At 37.3% G+C, this 22191-nt stretch overlaps 2 protein-coding genes across 4 annotated transcripts; one reads left to right on the top strand and one right to left on the bottom strand.

The window, feature by feature from the left end:
* Window positions 1-3610: 3610 nt before the first annotated feature.
* LOC121407830 (proteasome assembly chaperone 4-like) lies at window positions 3611-11570 on the top strand. Of its 2 annotated transcripts, none has more exons than XM_041599060.1 (4): window positions 3611-3713; window positions 8740-9115; window positions 10443-10518; window positions 11312-11570. In XM_041599060.1, the coding sequence occupies exons 2-4, from the start codon at window positions 8912-8914 to the stop codon at window positions 11431-11433; spliced, it is 402 nt and encodes a 133-aa protein (XP_041454994.1). In that variant the 5' UTR covers window positions 3611-3713; window positions 8740-8911; the 3' UTR covers window positions 11434-11570. The 2 variants fall into 2 exon arrangements, with proteins under 2 accessions (XP_041454994.1, XP_041454993.1); XM_041599059.1 differs by having other exon boundaries at window positions 3645-3753.
* Window positions 11571-14756: 3186 nt separating this feature from the next.
* Window positions 14757-21507, bottom strand: LOC121407832. 2 transcript variants are annotated; one of them, XM_041599061.1, is made up of 3 exons: window positions 21402-21507; window positions 16876-18236; window positions 14757-16118 (listed from the first exon to the last, which is right to left on the bottom strand). In XM_041599061.1, exons 2-3 carry the CDS (start codon window positions 18209-18211, stop codon window positions 15553-15555), a joined length of 1902 nt encoding a protein of 633 aa, XP_041454995.1. In that variant the 5' UTR covers window positions 18212-18236; window positions 21402-21507; the 3' UTR covers window positions 14757-15552. The 2 variants fall into 2 exon arrangements, with proteins under 2 accessions (XP_041454995.1, XP_041454996.1); XM_041599062.1 differs by having other exon boundaries at window positions 21380-21468.
* Between the last annotated feature and the right edge of the window lie 684 nt (window positions 21508-22191).

A 22191-nucleotide genomic window follows, 5' to 3' on the forward strand; every position in this document is an offset into this window, starting at 1 on the left:
AGTGGATGAAATTTTGTTATTTATTTCATTTTATATATATTTCACTTTTGGGAATATCGCTGAAATTAAATTTAGGTAATATCTTTAAATTGAACATCGAATTGATAGAGGTGGTAACATCATAGGCTGATGAAATCCCCAGATTAAATATTCCAGAGAATGATAAATGCAAATGAACATTATTAACGAACATAATATACCAAACGTTTGGCTGAAATGGTATAAGGGAGTATAGGAAAAAAGAGATGTTCTAAAATTTTCTAAATGAATAAATATTAATTTTCAAATCTTCGGCTGATTGGCCAGGAACTTAAATTTGTGATTTGGAGCAGGGTCGGCGGAACGTATTTTCGTTTGGGGCCAAAGCCAAAAAGGGCACCTTTTGTCAAAATGGGCTTTTTGGTGCAACGGATATTTTCGCCATGAAATCATCATCTGTGAGAATTAGATGTGTGTTTTGTAGTAATTCAGTTGAGGAAAGCATTTTAAAAGTGGTTTCTGGTTGATAAGATATCGTATATTTTGGCTTTATTTTTTGGGCAAGAAGGGGTAGCGAGCGAGCGCTTATTAAAAAATGTTCAAATCTGAAGATGTAAAACTCACTTTTTTGTTAATTGTGGCGATAATAACTGTTAAAAGGGCATTCTCTTGAGATGTTGCGAGCGCGAATCGCGAGCTCAATCTTTGGGACATTTAAGACATGAAAATTAAAATTTTCCGAACAGTTTTTGTAATCATGAAAACGATATCATCTACCTAACTAGAAAATTAACGCGAGCTGATTTTTTTTTACCAGAAAAGGAACCTGTTAAGTAGAATACATAATTATCTCATCAAGCGAGCTGAATACTTGTGACCTAATCTGAAAAATGTACATTCTAAGCATTTTTATAACCAGAAACAGAGCACTTTACAAAACAATAATTGATGCGAGCACGGAAAACGAGCCAAAAATTTGTGATATTCCAACCCGAAAACTGAACATTCTATATAAGCATTTTCGTAACTATGAACAGGCTGCGAGTACCTTACTAAACAATAACTGATGCGAGCGCGAAGCACGAGCCCCCCAAAAATCTAACTTTAAATGTATTTTGTTTTACTTCAAAAAGGGCATTTCATTTATAAAAAGTCACATTTTATTTTGAAAAAGGACATTTTTTCCTACTAGGATTTTTTTTTGTTGGGGGGGGGGGCGGGGGCAAGTGGCCTCCTGCCTCCTGGTTCCGCCAATCCCTGATTTCGAGCATAATTCATAAAAAAAATTTGGATATGGTTCGTTCTTTATACTCTCGAGTCCCTATTAAGGTGTGACAGAGGTATATCCAAGCCACACTGTCAACAGCCCTACCGCTAGACCGGTACTAACTAATATGGTGATTCAAACAGCTGATTACACGCGCAGGAAACAAACAGGAAGACCATGACCCCCTGCCAAAAGGAGAATGACCTCCATCAACAGGTGCCTATCTAGGGAGAAAATGAGGATGATGCTCAACATCTATAGGCCTATAAGTGTAAGGGCATTTCGAGTGGGGGAGGGGCCCGGGGGAGGGGACTTTTTGTCACTTGTTATGGCACACAGAAAAGGAAAAAAAAAGAAATTACAAGAATTCAACCCCTCCCCAAGTCAATGGATCGAACATTGAGTTACTATCATAGGGGGCGAGGAACTGGGAGTTGCAGCCCCTGAACTTTTCAAGGATCGTGTTTTAAAAGTAATAATGACCATCTTATTTTCTCTTTTTTTTTGCATAGCCAGCCGCCCCACCCCTCCTCACTTTCAAAACCGTTCTGTGGTCCATGCTGCCGGATTTGGGAGTTTGAAGGGCGTATAATGCTTTCATCGACCATGTCGACATTTTTATATGATTTCTACTTGCATCGTAATATGCGGACGGTGATGACCGGGGATGATGATTGATGAGGGTGGGGGGGGGGGCTAGCTGTGCCACTTGTTTCGATTGAAGTCGAGGGATGGGCTGACTCATACTAAGGGTACTAATTTTCCCCGGTAATTTTCCCCAATTTGATTAGCCTGGATGATTCAATGATAATAGATTGTAAAAACTGGAGATGGGCTTTTACTGCGAGTGTGGGTGGGGAGGGAGAGAGGAAGAGAGGGGGGGGGGGGAGAGAGAAGGGAGGGAGTTTTGGGTATAAACTGGAGGTGCCGTGGCCGAGTGGTCTAAGGCGTCTGGCTATACATAAAAAGTCCGGGGTTCGATCCCCGGCCGTGGCACCGATGCCCGTGAGCAAGGCATTTAATCTACAGTGCTCTTTTATCCTGCTTTCAAATAAATGGAAATGCTATTTGCATTATTGGTTACTTGGTGTGCACTTGTTTGTTAAAAAATAAGGGAATTAGGGGAATCACTTTTCAGGTGTCTGATGTATGTATGTATATTTATATTACACCTGAAAAAGGGATGTTTTCAGAATATTATGGAATATACAAAGACAATTGGTAGGCCTACTTTGCAAATCAAATAATGCGAGCGCACAGAGCATGCTGCAAAATGTTGATATTCACACCTTAGAACAGACATTTTACAGAGCACTTATAAAAAATCAATTGGTAAATCAAATAAAATAATGAAAGCTCGATGTCCGAGCTGAAATATGTTTTGTATATTAACTTCATATCAGCCTATTGAGCAAGATATGTATCTCATCGAACATGCAATCCACTGACCGTATTTTATTCACTCGTCCTCCTCTTATTTTTCCTCTTCCTTTTTCCTCCTTTCTTTTTTTCTTTCTTTCCCCATTTTTTCTTCAATTGTTTTACTCCGCCAATAGATAGGGATAGGGAGCCCGGTCGCGTCCGGTCCCTCAGCCCCCGCGCCCCCTATGTATTTGACGTGCCTGCAAGCATATTCATCCTCGACTCGTCGATCTCATTGGCATTGGTATTTATCTTGTCATTTCGACAAGTCGCGAGTCGATGTCACCATCTTCGGTAATCAACTCACAAATCTAGCATATTGGGATTAGTTATCCCGGGGGGCCACTTCCATTCACGAGTGGATACCATGCGCGACCATGGGGTCTCGAAAAGCACCCTAAACACGTAATTTCCATATTCTGAAAATGCACCCCTTAACAAGTATTGGCGTGTGAAACCCTACCCTTAACAAGTATTGGAAACAAAACGATACTCTTGGCAAATATTCCCCGAAATGAACCCCTAAACAAGTACAGGAATGTTTTATTGTTCCGGGTCCTTCGGTCGTCGGCTTAACCTTATTTGGTTTAGTATACGACCCCACCTTCTACACCTCGCGCAAATCGGACTCTAAACACGAAGTTTTGGGGCAAAAAGGACATCCTTTTTAAAACATTTTAATTTTGTTTTATCATCCCCGCAAATTCGACCCTAAACACGTAATTTTCCTAGCGAAATAGATATCCTTTTTTTCATTATTTTCGTGTTTTAGACACCCTTATCACGTTACGTACGTAACGTGCCCTATCGTGAAAAAGACATCCTTTTTACGTGTTTTTTTGGTCGCGCATGGTATCCACTCGCCAATGTAAGTGGCCCCCCCCCCCGGGTTATTTATCCACTTCTTGATATCTGTAGCAGTCTGCTGTCCTCTAAATCTGGAAGAGATATATTTCTCATTCTTGAACCAAGCCAAGGCTAATCGAGACTGAGAGTCATCGAGATCAAACTAACGAGTAAAAAGGGGTTTTTAAATCGTGAGATTGTGAGTAGAAAAATAACTAGATATTTAAGTCATATACCAAGTAAGTGGGTATAAACATGACGTCTTTGATTTTCTTTAGAATACGTAATCATTTGTGGAAGTAGAAATTTCGACTTCATAATCATATTTTCTCGTGATCAAACGAGTGCCCCACATATTCATAATTGTGTTGTTTGTCCCTTGTTTGTCATGTCAAATTGAATGTGCATGAATCCACTCATTCAATGAACAAGGTTATAATATAACCTTGTTCTCAGTTATAGCTCCTAGGATGTGTGACAAAATGAGGGTGGCAATGTTTGGCTTATTTTCTCTTTTTCTTTGGGGCAAATGCTTGATTTTTTTACACTGACTGCTTCCATTAGACCTGTTAATTCATACTGCTTGGCTCTTATTTAAATTTGATTCTTTATATCATTTATTTATTAAAAATAGAGATAAAAAAATGAAAATTTTCTTGCCATATTACTTTCCACCAATAGAGGGCGTACACAAAAATATGCCCAAAATTCAAGTTTTTGAGCGCTCTGGTGAATACAAAAATTATTCCCACATTACTAATGATAACTAAATAGCAACTATATGGAAATTAGTAATTTTGGTCACAAAAGTGATATTTTAATGATTTTTAAAGTGAGTGCTCTATACAGCATTGGCATACCATAGTCCTACCTGTAGATTCTCCACAGGCCAGATGGTAGCAGTGAACAAGTGCATGAATCCATGATCATGAATAATTTGTTTGAATTTGGATATGGTTTACCATGGGTAGTAATATGTTCAGTCTTTGTTGATTCTATCCCTAAGTTACACTACACTTCAGAACAAAATGTCATCTTTAAGATATCACCTAGTCCTAGCGCCTAGCCCTAGGAAGTACAAAGTCTCAAAATGTCAAAGAAGACCAAATTTGTATAGATCTAGGCCTACTAGCATAACCTTGTTCATTGAATGAGTGCCTACTAGATAGTATTAATTTTAATCAATGACAGACCGAAAAACCAATGACTGCAACTTGCAAGCTTCATTGGGGAATGGGGATTTTTTTTTTAATTCACCAGACATTATAGTCTAGTAAATTAAAACAAATATAATCCCCAATATTTCTAAAAATGAAAAACAGATTACCATGATTATCAGCGTATGGAATGGGGTCTTTTTGTTACAAAGTGACATAACAGAGTGTTCAAAAACTGATTTTGATTAGTACATATTCAAGTCTTTTAAGAATTGAGAGGCCCTAGCCTTCCATTCATTTAATAAACAAATTTGTGATAGGCCTTGTTTTCTGTTACTTGTTAGGAATCTCTGTGTGGGGGAAATAAGATTGGCAATGTTTGGATTGTTTTATCTTGTTCTTGGCAATCTTGGGGATCGGCTTGGGGGGAGCCTTTGTTTTTTACAGTCAGTTTCCAATACAACTACTGTATTCATCATATAACTTGGCTCTGAAGTAAATTGAATTCTTTTAATATCTCATATGAATTAAAAATAGAGATTGTTAAATGACAATTTTCTTACAATTTTACTTTCCACAATTATCATAGGCCGAGACAAAAAATGCTCAAATTGAGTTTTTGAGCGCTTTGATGAATGAAAAAAATGATCGCCAAGTTACTACTGAAAAATAAATCACAACTATATGGAAAGTATTTTTAGTTACAAAAGTGATTTTTTTATTTTTTCATTTATTTTTTATTAAATAGGTAGGGTGGTTGCAGTGAAGAAGTGTAGCCTTCATGCTATCCATGGAAAGTAAAATAGAGTAAGAAAAATAGAGTAGTACACAAACTACGCACGCGTCTGTAACGTTGGCGAAGAACAATAAGAAACAAGATGGCGGTGTAAACATTGGGCAAGTCTCTTCCGTCTTTTCACAATATTTTTCTCATTTTTTGTAATGAATTCTTGTCCAAAAAATAATGAGAGCGTAGAAATGTCAGAAATGAAGTTTTATCTCATGTACATGATTTAGGGCTAGATCTTTTAGAAGGAAAGTAGAAATCTCGGGGGTGAAAGTTTCAGGTTCTCCTGGGAGTTTATTCCAGCTATCAATGAATCTTTTATTGAAGTAATTAAATTGAAAATAAATCCTAAAGACAGAACTATATCTTTACAAAAGCAGTTCTTTATCAATAGAGGTTCAACTGATATTGGAAATGTAAACAAAGGAATGGATCCACTGTTAAAAGGATCTTTGTTAAGTAGCCATTTGCTCATTGCACAAGAGATGGTGAAAATATCTATACCACAATTTCAATTTATTTTGCAAAATAACACAATCAAGTTACAAAGTAAAAAACGGATACATACAAATGAGCCAGGACCTCCAGAAAGCTGCCTGTGCTTATATCTGACGCCCTAAAAACAAGGACTTATCCTACCCAATGATATTCTCATCACTGTCATGATTAAATGTGTAAATGTGGTCTGAGATCATGCTAGGTGTATCTGAGTTTTTGTGGAGAGCCACACGATATTGAGTGCACTTACAACCATCCATTATGTGCTTCCTAACATATCCTGCCACATACATGTAAAGTTAATGTAGGATGTGATCATGAATTTCTGATGGCTCATTGAGTAGCTTCACAAACTTCCGCAATGCCTTGGTTATAAAGTGCTGCTGTCAGGTTTGGTACAACAAACCCTCTTCAATGGTTATTTTTAAGAATTGCCTACCTATACTGTAATACATTCAGGTTATTGTTCCATCCACCGCTTCATCAAACGCGACAGAAAAAACATTTTAAGATGGTCGTACGTAAACGGACATACATGCAAATGGATCTGTCAAAGCAGACAAAAGAAAAGATTCTTACATACATGTATTTGTACAACAGACTCAATGGTGGTCATGAAGGCCAACCAGGCAGTTTCCATTGACTCTTTGTGAGAGGGTTTCCTGATTTATCTCTTAACTCTGTTAGGTAGGATTTGGTCTCCATCAGCTAAATTCCTTCTAAAATTTTGATTGGATAGAATTATGGGTATCTTTTTGCCCTTTTGCCTAAATGACTTGGAGTTCATAAAGTCGTATATATGTAGCTTATCAACGTTTCAGATGAAATCTGTTGTCTTCTGGGTTCGAGAAAAATGTTGTATGTACATATATGTCTGCCTTTTCAGAGAAAAATATATTGCATCAGCTAATGATGAGCTCAAATCCTGGGCTGCCACTTTAACAATCATTTTGTGTTTTTTCCTCCGAATGTCCTTTGCCTTCAGTTTGATGTAAAGATTTTATCATACCTCCTGAAATTCTTTGAAGTATGACCAAGATATTGCCTATCATCTTGGTAGATTGTACCCATTGTTGCTAAGCAATTTCTCTCTAACTTCACGAGACAACATGCAGAGAAGAAAAAGTGCAAATTCTCTTTGGGAAGCAGCAGGTGACTTAAATAGGGAGTCAGTTATTCTGCTTAGATGATGCATCACAATGATGATGCTGTTGACTGATATGCTTATTACCCATCACACACTAGTGACTATACCATATTAACTTCCATTTCCACTTCATCAAGAGAGCAAATCAGCTGATTGATGATCTCTTTGATTGCAATGTTCCAGGTATGTGATCTACAAGAAGTATGCAATGTGGAATGTCCAGTGATTGGTCAATTGATATATCTATCATAAAGACCAGGGTCTCCATGGCAAGTTTATTGTCGTTTGTTGGAAGAAAATTGCCAGTCGATAAATCTACCTTTTTTGCCCGTCTTCTGTTCAAAAGCAACTTATATTTTGATGGCCATCAAACATTAGCATACTGTATAAGGTATCATTATCTGAATATCAAAATCTTACACACACACTGAGATTTTCATTGTGAAAAGGTAAAACTCCTTTCACTTTTAATGGAAATTTTGCCCTACATGCCATGTCCTGCACCCTGCAAAATGTTTGAGTGCATTTATGTTTATCTAATATCGGTTTATCTTACGGTCAGTCAGATTGGGTTCGTCCTAGCCACTAACCTGTCTCTGTGGTCTAGTCGAAGCAGGGGGCCCTGGTTTGATTCCTGGCAGAGACATTTTTCAGGATAGTAGCTCTGGGGAACTACGCCTACCATTTTCTCTTTCTGCATTTCTTTCACAACATATCTAAATAAAAAGAGTTGCCAAAGCTGTTGTAAGGATGTCTCAAGAAACTATAATTTCTCACACCTGTATTTATTTGTTTGAATCTAAGCATTTGCTTTGATCCAGCTGAGGCATGGTGACTTGTCATTGTTCGAAACTTATAATTAGTTTTATACATGTACTGTGTCTGTATCGAAACATTGCTTTGATGGTTGCTTGTCATTGTTGAAAAATCATATCTATAATAACCGAAAAAGGATAGAAAAAATTGGCAAGGTTATAAATCTGTTTATCTGACTGTTAATCAGATTGGATTAGGCCTAGCCACTAACCAGGCTCTGTTGTCTGGTGGTTAAGGCACTGGTGTTATCAGCTGGAGGTCCAGGTTCAATTCCTGGCAGAGACATTTTTAGGCCTCACCAAGATTTTCAAAGGGGATAAGAACTCTGGAAAATTTTTGCTTAAGCTATGCCAACCATAGTTATCTCTCAGCATTTTTTATATAGAAAAGACACACATTCATAACACACGTATACACAGTACATCATGAAGTTGGCCGATACAAAATTATTCCCTCCCCTCCCCCTGCCAGATATGAAGAACAGGGCTTGAAGAACCTTCTATACCCCTGTCCTCTGTGATATCATGTCTTCTGGGGAGGATGCTGTGGACTACTTTCAGGTGTGAGCGACTTTCATGGTTTGGCAGTCAAATTCACTCTTTTTATTGCTCCTCTCCTCATGTTGATTCCACAATTCTATGTATTTTTTGTACTGATTTATATCGTCTATATTTTTATAATTTTTTTCCTTTTTCTTTTTTTGTATATAATTTAAATAACACTTCTTTGCCAAATAGGTCATTGTCTTGGCCAATTTCATCGCATTCTCCTACTATTCATCAATGTATTTCAATTGTCTTTTTTGTGTGTCGTTTTTCAGATCCAATAACTACAGTTAACAGGAAAATCAAAGTACAAACCAAACACCAAGGCCAAGGAAGATTTGATATTCTTACTGAGTTGGTTCAGAAGCTAATTCAAACATTTCCACAATCCAGAACAATAGCAGCATCAATAGTTCTGAGAATACGGATCAATGATCGTTTGGCAAAATGACGAATGAAGACGTTACAGCAAAGAATACCCCAAGCATCGAAGCTGCTGAATGCAGACTGTCCGTGCACAGCTTTTCAGAGCAACTACTGGATCAAGAGATTTTCTTTCATGTGACCAAGATGAAGGACAGCTTCATGTTATGGATTGGAAAGAAGCCAGCGAGCTTGAAAAACTTTGCAGTTGCCATCAGTACTAAATTTGTGAGTCTGATTATTGGGTTAATATTGGTTTAAAAAAATATCAAATTTACAGGTAACCTTGCAAAAGTCAACTTTTCCATGAGTAAAATATTCGTCCAAATCAAACCATTTTTTTTTTCAGAACAGGGCCCTGTAACATAAAGGTTAGCGATTAATTGCTAATTTGAAAGAACAATTCTGACTGGTTCCTAGTCAATCTACTGAGCAAAATGTGCACGGACAATGAACTTGATAGGCCATTTCATTTAGGGATTAATCGCAGACCATTGTGTTACTGGGCCCTGATTGGGCAAAGAATATGTTATATATTCTTCTTTTAAGTCAACTTTCTCTTAAAAAGACAAACAGACATGTGTAGTCCCAATAGATTTTACTTTATAGGCAAAGTACTTCAGTTCAGGGGAGCATTTCATCAACATTTTTCATCCGACAAGTTGTCAGATCTGACAACTTTCATTGATTTTGATTGGCTGTGAAGCACTTTTACTATGTAACTGTCGGATAAAACACGATTTGTCAGATAAAAAGTCTCTAAGTCCTTTCATGAAATGCTCCTCTGGTCGTGAGATTGAATAATGGGAGTAACCGGCTTATTATTAATGCATCAAATAATTACTTGATGCACTTTCTTGTGTACTTTCTTTAGTACAAGACCTTCTGTAGTCTCATACTTATGTATTTTTTGTTTGTTTTATGCTCACAAAATCATCCAGTACTACTCTGCTTAGCATATACTTGGGAAAACTGGATGTTTTGCACTTTCTTAGTCACTCCTATTCATATCCAAAATCAAATTATCTTGTTGGGGTTAACTTGGCCTATTAATGGATTAAATCATGCTGGTTGCTCTTTTTTTCTCGCATTTCTTCAAATGCAGCTCAAATTAGAGTCTGTTGCTGAAGGATGCTGAAGGATTTTTTTTTAAGGGGACTGCTTTTCACAACTTACATGTAACTGTCTAATTCTGCAACATTGGATAAGCTTTAATACTAAGATGAATGGAGATTTCCTATTCTCTTTTTTTTTTAGTTTCCCTATTTTTTTTTTTTTTTTTTAGTTTCCAGGGCTCTTTTGATCATTTCAGGGGCAAAATTGCCCTCAGCCCCAGTGGCCGAAGGAGACAAAGCATTGGAGGGGCACAACATTGTTCAAAAACAATATAGTGCCCCTCCAATGCTTTGTCTCCTCCGGGTCACAGTCCGCTGTTTCTCAACCCCCATGTATTTTTCCCCTGGTTTGAGCCCATGACCATCTATTTTAAACTAATTACTATTCATCCATCTCCATGGAATAATACATTTTCTAATGTCTGTTTTCATTCACACAGAATAGTGAACCAAGTAGTAGTATGTTAATGGGTGAAGTTACAGATGTTCAACCTACAACTCTGGCTCAAAAATTAGGTGAGAAGGATTCTATCTCAAGTCTTGCCCACTTCTTAAGCCCACCCGTTCACTACACGATCAGACTATGACCTGATTTTTTATGATAATGGCATTTTGCATTGAATATGAAGGTTCCAAGCTGAAAAAATATTCTATTTTATTTTCAGCATAATGCTAGGAATACGCAAATAAGAATTCTTCATTGCTGCAAGCCTTGTGGTTGGAGTAAAGTCAAAATCGGATTCAAGTTGCAGCTGATGAAGAAGTCATAATTCAGAATTGGATTTGCATTTATCCTTGCACGGAGGCTTGAAATAGCTTGGAATTTGGATTTTAGTATTCATACCACTATTCAGAAATTTGATCATGAAGATTTTAGGTTGCAATATGCTCATATCAAATGTAATTATATTTTCTTTGAAAATCAGATTGCAACAGATCATGTTGTGTGCCATGATGATCATGACTTAAGCCATCTACACTTATTGTTCCAATACCTAATATCTAAACAGGGATGGTGAATGTACAGGAGAAAGAGTAGATGTATATTGCAAAAAAAGTTTGCTTCATATTTTGAACTTTTCTGTTGGAGGCTAAGTAATATAAGGGGGTAATTTCAAATTAAGCACTGTTCTACTGAACATTTCTTGTTTCAGAAACATGCTTATTTCTGTATATATATTTATCTGCAAGATTACTCTGATATGATTTAATTTCATCAATTTGTACAAAAAAAGATTGTCTTATATTTTCAAAGTTGATCTTCTCTAGATCACCATTGTTTTTAAATTTTTCTTAATTTTATTTTCAGCAAAGTCCACCGGCAAACAGGTCTTTGTGAGTTGCAATCTTCCTATGGCAGATCCACTGATGCTTTCCCTTGTGGATAAAAGATTAACGGAGGAAATGAAAGCCAATCCAGACAAATTCTGACCGAGACAGCAAAGACTGTGCCACAAGAGACATTCCAGTCCAGTAGACAAGTGGAATTATTTATCCTCCTGGATGGTTTCAGTACTTTTACCAAATACCTGTACATTTGGATTGTTTGAAATCATGTGATGTTCATGCTGGCTGTACCAAAAGAGGGATCTCCTTGATGAGATATGACCTTTGACCCAAGTTATCTAATCATGAATGCTTGGTGCTGAACTTTCAAGAACAGAGTGTCAAGTTGATCAAAGGACTGTCTGCTCATGATTCTTTGCACGTCAAGAGAGACAGTGTCTTCAGACTCGTGGAATCGGAAAGAGCCCCCCTCCTCCGAAAGGCTTTGCAATTTCTAAATAGCCTTGGCTAGAATGTGTAAAATTCAAATTTCACCAAAGATTTAATTTTCTAAAAGCTATGATTTATCAAAATAATGTAGTAAAGATGGAAATGATACAGTGACACTATTTTTTTAAATCAATAAAATAATGAACACATTCTCAGCAAAAAAGAATACAGCACAGTTTTGTTTATTTCATTCTCAACAATTTTACTTAGACAACATTTACAATTCAACAGACTTCCTGTTACTTTATCTTTCTATATAATCTTTAAAATAAAAAATACTTTAATGACTTTTAAAAAGCAAATTGAATTTTGACTTGGTATGCTGTATACTTTCTTTAATAGCGGAAGTTGTCTCATGGCTCTCATACATGTTATTTCTCATTCTGGGCCTTTTCAAATGGATATGATTAATACAATTAATCTCAGTCTATGGAAAGCCAATGATACCATCATCTAGAATGCACAATGTTCATTCAAAGCATTGAATAAAAGTATGGAAAATAGATGCCTGCTTTAAGGGACAGTGTATACATGTTATACATGTATGTTAAGAAATATGACATTGATGGCTTTCCATAGTTCAAGTTGATTGTATCAGTCACAAGGTGTTGATCTCTTCTGCAATAAAATCTGATCATTGATAAGCCAACAATACAAATTAGCACATGTTCTGTAACTTTGGCAGAGTTCTATCTATTCAGAATAAACCATGATATGCTGACATTAGTTTGTAAATGTATACAGTGCATATCAAATTCGAAAGAGAAGTAATCTGAAATTTATATGACTAATATAAAACAAATATTGAATAGTGCATTTGAGATTTTCCAAATTTTGAAATAATTTTTTTTAATGGAAACCTTCAGGCCTCCGCACACCTTACGACTGGTCCACCATCCGATTTTGGAACAAGTCGCATTATGCAGATTTCCTAAAAATGTGAATTTGAGGTTCATATTATATTACTGTACAAATACTAATTTAACAATCTGGATGATTTTGGAGTAAAGGCCACATAGATTTCGAATTGTAGCATATCGTACCATTGCTATGACGTCATTATGATGATATATTCCATTCTCTTAATAAGGATGGTAGCATAGTCACAGATTTTAACATATTGAGTATTTGTATGATGATTTTGAGCTTTACACGGTAAGATGTTCCATACCTCAACATTTGCATTAAATTTTATAATGGTTTATTTCCAATTGGATTGCATACCAATCGTAAGGTGTGCGGTCGCCTTTACTTTGTACCACTGACACCGTGAATGACATTGGAAGGCAGGAGGTTCTGGTCTTCCAATTCCAGTTTTCACCAAATTTTGGTATAATAGGTGAAGTGAATGGAAACTACATGTATACAGTCATTCTGGAAAATGCTCCACCTTTTCAGCCTTGCGTTCATTCATATAGCCTAGAAAAATGGTGAGTGATATGTGCAGTGTTGAGGAAATCACTCGGCTGAGTGTAGGCATGAATCCATGGGGGGCAAGTCAACAAAGCCCCCTCTCCCCCAAACAAAAATTTCTAAAAGAGAGAGAAAAGAAGAGGTGAAAATAGGAGGGGAAAAGGAGAGAAAAGGGGAAGGGGAAAGAGAGAAAGATAAGGAAAGAAAGGTAGATAAAAGGAGAGGGTAAAGAAAAGAAAAAGAAATAAAGCAGGGAAAGGGAGGGGGAGAAGAGAGAAAGAAATCAGAAAGGAAAGAAGGAATGGAATAGAAAAAAAATGTAAGGGGTAACAAAAAAAAGGAAAGGTAGGGAAAGGGGGGGAAACGGAAAACTACAGCAAAGAATCGAAAGGGAGAGGGGAATAAATGGAAGTGTAATAAGAGAGAGAAATAGATTGGAAAGGAAAGGGAAAAAGAGAAGCTAAAGAATGGAAACGGAGAGAAGAAAAAGGAAAAGAAATGATACAAGTGGGGACAGGGTCTGGGAAAGAAAAGCATACAATGGCAGGCAAATCTGAAAAACAATCAGAATCACGAAAGAGAAGGGTTGCAAATCCAGATTACAGTGGTTTCATCATGGTGCTATATCCAGCAGCAGTGTAAACAGAGGCTCAGTGTTAACAGGTGGGGCAGCTATCGATCACTTCTCAAGGATAGTGGTAGGACGTGTAGTGCTGCTCGACGCAGAATACCCATGGATATTCAAACAAGGTTGTTCGCAAACCAAAAGTCTTGCGTGATTTCGCGATCAATGAAATAAGTATATGATCTTTTGACCCCTAAATGACCTTTGACCATATCGTCCTTAATAACACACATGGTATTACTCAAGGATTTAAACCAAGTGTGATCAAAATTGATGCAGAAATAAGAGCAAACTGAACAAAAACTTTTGTTGGACAAGACCTCATATTTTTTTACTACTAGATGACATTTAACCCCTTCATTCTCTACAACCCATGTGGTATTACCCAAGGTTCTTATGCACCAAGTATGAACTTAATTGATGCATAAATAAAGAAACAAGAACATGTTGAACAAAAACTTGAAAGGTCAAGTCCACCCCACCCAGGAAATTGTTGGTTTGAATCGAGAGAAAAACCAAACAAGCATAACGCTGAAAATTTCATCAAAAATCAGATTTCGAATAAGAAAGTTATGACAACTTTAAGTTCTGCTTATTTTTCACAACTAAGAGATATGCAAATGAGAGAGTTGATGTCCCTCACTATTTCTTTTGTTTTTTTATTGATTGAATTATACAATGTTTCAATAAGGACCAACTTGACTTAACCACTGTTAAAATAATGGTAATTCCACATATTCAGGGAGGAATGAAATTTTTTTTTACATGATCATGAGGAAAAAATTAGAATTTTTCATATGATAAAATACAAAAGAAATAGTGAGTAGGTAATGAGTCTGCTCATTTGCATTCCAACAAGGATACGCATGTAAGTGCTTTGTGAAATTAAGTGAAACTTTGAGATGTCATAACTTATTTTACATCCAATTTTGATGCAATTTTCAATGTTATGCATGTTGGATTTTTCTCCTTTTATTCAAATCAAGGGTGGACTTGTCCTTTAACATTTTTGTAACAGACCAAGAGGAAAAGTGATTGCTAGGACTCCCAAAATTCATTCAGGCTAGACAATTACAGACCGACAGACAACAGAAAAAATGATTACAAGGTCTCTGCAGAACTTTTTTCAGGTGAGACAAAATCTCCTCTAGCAAATCCATTGGGGAAAATTTGATCTGGATCAACTGCAAATTTTAATGTAATATAATTTCATCAGTCTCAGAGCACATGATTTGTTTTCAGGTAATTGAACTCATGGGAGACATATCTTCATAAATGAGAATTTTTTTACGTCCACTTTTATTGGCATGACAAAACCTCGGGAACACTCGCATGCGTAAACCATGATGCCCATTGTGCCTTATTCTAATACCAGAAATGATAAAACTGTCCAACACATTTGTCATGGGCATGGCAGTTTACATGAGACTTCATCTACTGGAAGTAATATTGAATTGATGTGACATAAAATTGGGCAATATTAATTTTTACTTATAAAAATAAAAAACAAATTGTTGATACTTGATTAAGGGTCTTTAAGGACCAAGTCAAGAAATATCTCTTTTCTTTTGACTCCAATGGCATCTTCCTAGGTTATCGGTCATAGTGGCTGACATAACTGGATGAATTCGGACAGATGGATGTCAGAAATTCGAACACAATAAAATAAACATTTAAAAAAATAGTGGATTTTCAATGTTTCAAGCAACAAAAGATTCCTATTTATCTTTTCCTTTTTAAAACTTTGAGTTGATCCTAATCATATTCATACGTAGCTCGTGTTCCTCTCGCTTCCACACGTGTTCTTCCAACATCCATGCATGCTCCTCTCTCATCATTTGCACCCGAAGATCATGTTCTTGCTGCAAGAGACGCTTCCTTAAAGTGCCGACACTTTCTTTCCTCCTCTTGAGCCGGGATCTCCGAAAACTCTCTCCATCTTTTTTGGGTTCCAACAGGCGGATGCCACTGTCCTGCATCTCAGTCGAGAGATCAGTCGTTAGTCCATTTGTCGAGCAGCTTGAATCGTGGGAGAAGAGTTGGTTTTGAGAAAGAAACTGGGAGCTACTCTGGATGAGATAGCCAGAAGAGTTCGGAGTCTCCTCACACGGGAGTGCGGATGTAAAACTTGACGAAGCGATGTTACTGGTTCCTTGGTTCTGCTCCATGGGGTTTTGGTGACCTCCCTGATCTCTGTGGACAGTGATCTGCACATTCCTCAGACCATCCTTATCGCTGGAAGGCTCTGCTCGTTGGGGCAGTGTAGACTGGGCAGGTGACGCCTTTTTGACTTGGTTCACACCTGCATCATATCAAGTTAAGGTAAGACAATCAGAATTAATGAACAGCTTGAGATTTTTTATAATACCAAAACAAGAGAGAGAGAAAGGATAAGATCATCATGAAACAAATTAGAACCATTTCAGTAAACGCTGAAAAGAAGAGCACATTAAAGAAATATTCTGAATGCAGGTAAATCAAAAAATCTCTGCTATTAACTTTGTCTGGAGTCTTATTTTGGGAATGGGAATCGCATCTTTAAAATCAATGTCATAAATAATCAGAATATGGACATAATTTCTCAATACTTATGCCCTTACAGTACTTGTGAAATCATTAGTGTTAATGCAACAAAATGCCACTCTGATGGCAATTGAGTTTTCAAATGTCTATAAATGTGCTATGGCAGTGGAAGCATACACATTACTTCGAAAAGTGTGCGCCAGAGATAACCTTTTGCATGATCCATCAAACTGCAGTAAGCTGTGCTGATGAAAGCAGGGAATATCAAGATGGTCAAAATATAACCAGCTTTAAATTTTTGACAATGAACGGTGCATAGCACTTTTTTGTGTTCTGTAATTACGTTTAGAAACATGATTCATGTTGCTGTTTAAATTTAAAAGTTGTCATTGAACACACCCTTACACTCATTGTTGTTATAGGAAATTGTTTAATCTTCAATAAATGTATTTAATCGCAAATTGTATTCTTAATCTTGTCTTGTGCCATTACGAATGCTGTTGAAAATTAAAAGTGCAATACATGACAATAATTACCTGGATTCAAGAGTTGATCTCCATAACTTGGTGATATGTCTATTGGGGATTGGTGGACCTCCATTGTGGATGACTCGCCCTCAAGCCCAAAGACTTCTTCCGGTTCAGAGCTACTCTCCTCTTTGATCTCAATGACACAGTCATCACCATTGTCTCCTGTGAGTTTACTAGTAGAGGGAGTTTGATGATGCGGTGATGGATTGTCAGGGATCCAACCTGATGATGTGAGGACAGAATCTTGCGGTGGAGGCGTGGACGGTAAAGGTTGTGCTTGAGATGTATGGACTGAAACTACAGGCTGTCCTGTTGATGACTGCACCTGTATGGCTGGACCCGCCTGCATCATGTGAGGCATGGGCATCTGGGAAGGTTGAGCTGGAAGAGTTGATACAGATGGAGATAGCTGTGTTGAAGTCATAGATACTTGCGGAACAGATAATGTTCGAACCGGTTTTGCAGGATTTGGGATGTTATTCTGTGGTACGGACATTTGCATGCTTTGGGAAACAGTACCCATCAGATCAGGTGTTGACTGATTTGCGAAAGTTGATGGTGGTAGACCTGGAGGCTTGGGCAAGAGGAATCTATGTTTGGCCACTTGATTATTCCTCTGGCCTTGTTGAGAATTCTTGTGAGACTTTGTGCCTGATGATTGCATGGTGCCATCAGTGGGTGACTGCATCGGGCTCTGTGCAACACTATTCCCGTGAACGTTAGTTACAGGATGTGGAACACCCGCCAGGACTACAGTTCCTTCCAAGTGTGGCTGCTCAGCAACACTAGTTTGCTTTGCATATCCTGGCATTTGAGACTTAAGGAATTCATCAACCTCTTTGTTTCTGTTTGTCATGTTGACCATGCAGTTCTTAATCTCCCTTGCAGTGCGCTGAGTCTTGATGCCAGGGGTTTTGTTAAATGCCCACATTATCTCAGTCCATGCCTTTCTTTTCAGTGCCTGTGTCTTTCCATCTTTCAGCTTGGAGAAGACAACCGGTCGCTGCTTTCCCAGGTTGAGAATCAAATTCTTCTCGAAAATTAAGAAGTTGATCTTGCGATATGATGGCTGAGTGGTGCACGCGCCGGCCTTCTTTTGAAGTGTTTTACGCATGATGTTCTGCAGGCAAGACTTCAGCTGGGCCACGGATCTGGAGCAGGACGTGGATTCATTGAACTTTGTCATTATGAGGTCCCAAGTACCAGGCCGTATACGTTTGACAGCGCCAGGGTGAAGTAAAGCAGGAGCCTCCTGTCGAACAAGATCCAGTAAGACTTTCCTTTCCGCCTGGGTCATCCCAACAAGGGTGAAAGGCCTAGCATCTTGACCTTGTCGAATCATTTTCTCTCTTTTCAGGCAAAACAGGCTGTAGGAAAGAAAATTAATGCTTCATAGATGACAAAATGCAACACATACAACAAAAACATGAAATGGTCTTGGAATTCTTTTCTTATCATGAAAATTTGTTAATATTAAATGAATTAATAAAGAACCTCTTGCACTTTAATAAGAACATAGAAATTGAAAAAAAAGCTTTGTCTACTATGATCATAAAACTTTTGCATTTTTTATGTAATGCACTTCTTCGTCCACGACTTAAAAATGCTCATGATATTTGTAAGTTCTCCTCAAAACATATGAATGCATTGAAAAATATCTACAGAAGGGTGACTACTGGGGAAAGTAAATTATGGAATCAAAGAAACTTCCCAATGGAAAGAGACGGATGTGAATTAGATCAAAAGGATAATAAAATATTGGTTTGAATAGACAGATTTTTAAAAAGTTTTTTTTTTAAAGACAAGGACAATATTGCACATTAATCCCATATTTTGTGACAACTATAGCATGCCCATCCTACATGAATTTGGACCTCCTACAAAAAACCCACATTATGCTTTAGAAAATGTTGAAAGAGGGACTATGAACTATTCTGACACAAATTGCTCATCCCCTAAACTCTTTCTCATGCCTGTATCACAGCCTATATGCTCATTTATTATACACAATGCCTAGTGATCTCACGCCAAGTCACTATTCCCTGCCTAAAATCTTGTGCATCGCTGGCATCTGAAACTCCTTTTCGAGACCTGGCTGTAGCGTGAATATTGATTGGGCTTTAATCAAGGCAGATTTTACGTCTATATAGGCCCTAGACATTTTCTGAGACATTTTGGTGTGTTGTGTGCTGCATAACAAGACAAAGTAATTTTAACAACCCTAGCTAAATTTTGATGTATGCCACTTAACTCAGCATTTTGAATAAGGCCTACAATAAGGCCCCTACGAAAGATGAGGTGCCGAGTTGTCTAATTAGCCAAATCAGGTAGGTATCGATCGTGGATCGGATCACTACTTGATGAAAAATGTTTATTGAATGCAAATTAATTGCAATGCTTTCTTCTATAATTTCAATTGATGTTATCGATTTTAGAATACATTTATTCATCATCCCAGTATAGCTTCTTGTATGAGCTGCCGAAGGGATTATTTCATTAAGTATCAAATATCGAGTAAGTATCAATCTTGCTAAAGGATTAGGGTTAGGATTTCATGATGGTACTTAAATTTTGTGCTGCTGCAGCTAACTCGGGACAACAAAATAAAGTCAGGTAAATTTCTTAACAAATGTAAGCAAGAACTAAGAATCAAGTATTGCACTACAATAAACATTTGTCAATAAAATTGTGATCCATTTAATCCTCCATCGCTGAACAGGCAATTCAACTCAGCAATCACCACCTAAATTATTGGCAGGGTTGAGTTGACCTGGTGGGTGTTTCATAAAGCTGTTTTACAAGTTACGAGTGACTTAACAAACGGCTAGTGATCTTTCCTTTGGTAAATGATAGGCCTATACATGTACATGAAATTTTCATTGATGTTGATTAAAGGGGAAGTTCACCCTAAAAAAATTTTTTGCAAAAATAGCAGAAAAAATATTGGTGAATGATGGAGGAAAATCTGTTATTAGAATTTTTAAGTTTTGGATTTGTGATGTCCTAAACAAGCAGCTGCCCCGTATGTTATGTAATTTAACATGCACGAATTTCATTTTTCAATGGTTCCTGATGACTTTTTTTTTTTCTTTTCATGACCGGTTGTGGAATAGATACAGTAAAAACCATTTTCAATTTTCTAAAAAATGACATTTCATTGATTTTTTACCATTTGCTTAAGCCAGGAATGCTGCTCGCATATGATGTCACAAATCTAAAAATTAAAATTCTAATAAGTTTTTAATTCTTTGATGGATATTTCTCAAACTTTTGGCAATATATATTATTATTTCTGCTTTTTTACAATAAACTTTTGTCAGGGTAAACTTCCCCTTTAAACACCTAAGAAATGATAATGATCACCAGTAACTTGAAACAGTTTTATCATCAGTGGTGAGTGGTTGTTATGGTAACTTGTTTTATGATCAGCTTTCCGAAAGTGTTTTCATAAAGCCGTATAAGTTAGGGTCAACTTATGAATGACCGGTGATCCCTTCTTAAAACTCTAAATCCATGTCAATGAAAACTTGGTGTAGATCTAGATCTAGTGAAGAAAGCATCACCAGTATTTGTATTAAAATGTGCTTGTAAAATGTAACCAATAGCAACTTTATGGAATGCCAACCAAGACCCATTCAAACAGCGAAATCAACAATCATGGACATGGGTTAGGAAATCACTCATCAATTTTTATTTTAGTCTGGTTTGTTGTATGTACTTGTAGGCATTGTAGTGGATCGTATTACCGAACATTTTTCATGAATTCAATCATATCAATATTGTCATAAAATTCACCAAACTTTTACCATGAATACACAAATACCTACAAATTCTAAACATGTTTAACAATTTTGCCAAAATCTATTTTTTTTTACGATATCAGCTTCCAATCAATTCAAACCCCTCGTCGCATGTGAAATATTTTGGTCACTTGAATTTTGAAAATGATTGTTTTTTATAGGAAAAGTTGAAAAAACAACAAAATCACTGATGTCTTGATGGTTCATTTTTCCATTGTACTGTTTTTACATATTTGATTTTTAGTTTTTCCTTCAAAAAAAAAAAAATTGAATCGAAATTTTAATTTCCTTTTTCTGTTTCGTGTTCACAAAACAGAAAATTTAATCCAAACTCTTGTTTCCTTTTTCTATTTTGCATTCATGAAACAGAAAATTGAATTGAAATATTGTTTCGTTTTCCTGTTTCGCCTTCTTAAAACAGAAAATTGAGCACCTAGAACGGTTCTACGAAAGACCCTTTCATGCAACAGGCCCAAGACGATTGTATGGCAATCAAATGCAGACAGGCCAGTTGAGCTGCGTGAACCATGATAAAGAGAGATAAGCGACCCGAATCTTTCCCATACCGAGGCGAGGAGTTTACCGTACTTTACGCTGCACATGCTGCAGCGCGCAAGTCTCGCAAATGATTTCCATCTACGGTACCGGTATTCAAGATAAAATAATTGGGCTAGGCCTACTCTACCAGAAGATATCTATTTAAGACTCACAATCACATCGAGTAAAACATACCAAGGTCAGGAACTGGGACATAAAGTTCTTGCTTTGGACGAAGACAGACTATGTTCCGAGCATATCAGAATTTAGAAATACGGCCTAGGCCTAAGCATTAATGCACATTGCATGCATGGCCGGCCGGCCGGCCGGCGCGAGCTGAGGGGCCGGCCGCGCAAGTTGATCAGAGTTGAAATAATATTTTAAATGCCTAAAAGTGTCAAAAACTTTGCTCCCTGCTCTGAACTATATAAGTCAGAGCAAACTCAAATGTATCTAGAAATCAATAATCTATTTTGTTTCATAAAACGTCTCCCCATATGCAAGGGAGCGGCGATATGGTGTTGTCTCTTTACTTTCAAATGACACTTTTTTTTCATCCTGAAAAATCAATAGCTATATAGGGGCGGTCCCCTTGCCCCCATTTTTAGTACGTGCCACCCTCTCTCCATACCGGGTCTCCATTTCTTCCTACATAATTATGGACCCCATACGTCTCCATCTCCATCATTATATATCATCATCATCATCATCATCATCATATCATCATCATCATCATCCTGATCATCATCATCACATCATCGAGGGTGGAGATATCCTGGGGGTTGGGGGCACAGTGCCCTCACACTTTTTGAAGCACCGATCAGAAAGAGTGCCCTTTTTCATGCAGGAAAAATGCCCATAACTAACGTGTACTGTGCCCCTTTCATCGACCCGTTTTAGGTGTTACCAATTAAGTGCCCCTCGTTTAAGTGCTTATTAATTTCTTACAAGTGCCCTCTCACGAAGGTGTTCCGTGCCCCCTTGC

This window comes from Lytechinus variegatus, chromosome 2 (assembly GCF_018143015.1).
Source record: "Lytechinus variegatus isolate NC3 chromosome 2, Lvar_3.0, whole genome shotgun sequence".
NCBI classification, from domain to species: Eukaryota; Metazoa; Echinodermata; class Echinoidea; order Temnopleuroida; family Toxopneustidae; genus Lytechinus; species Lytechinus variegatus.

Coding starts and splice junctions, on each gene's coding strand:
- LOC121407830 (XM_041599060.1), top strand. CDS start 8,912: ATGACGAATGAAGACGTTACAGCAAAGAATACCCCAAGCATCGAAGCT. Junction 9,116..10,442: donor TTGCCATCAGTACTAAATTT/GTGAGTCTGATT, acceptor TCATTCACACAG/AATAGTGAACCAAGTAGTAG. Junction 10,519..11,311: donor AACTCTGGCTCAAAAATTAG/GTGAGAAGGATT, acceptor TTTTATTTTCAG/CAAAGTCCACCGGCAAACAG.
- LOC121407832 (XM_041599061.1), bottom strand. CDS start 18,211: ATGATTCGACAAGGTCAAGATGCTAGGCCTTTCACCCTTGTTGGGATG. Junction 16,119..16,875: donor AGATCAACTCTTGAATCCAG/GTAATTATTGTC, acceptor GATATGATGCAG/GTGTGAACCAAGTCAAAAAG.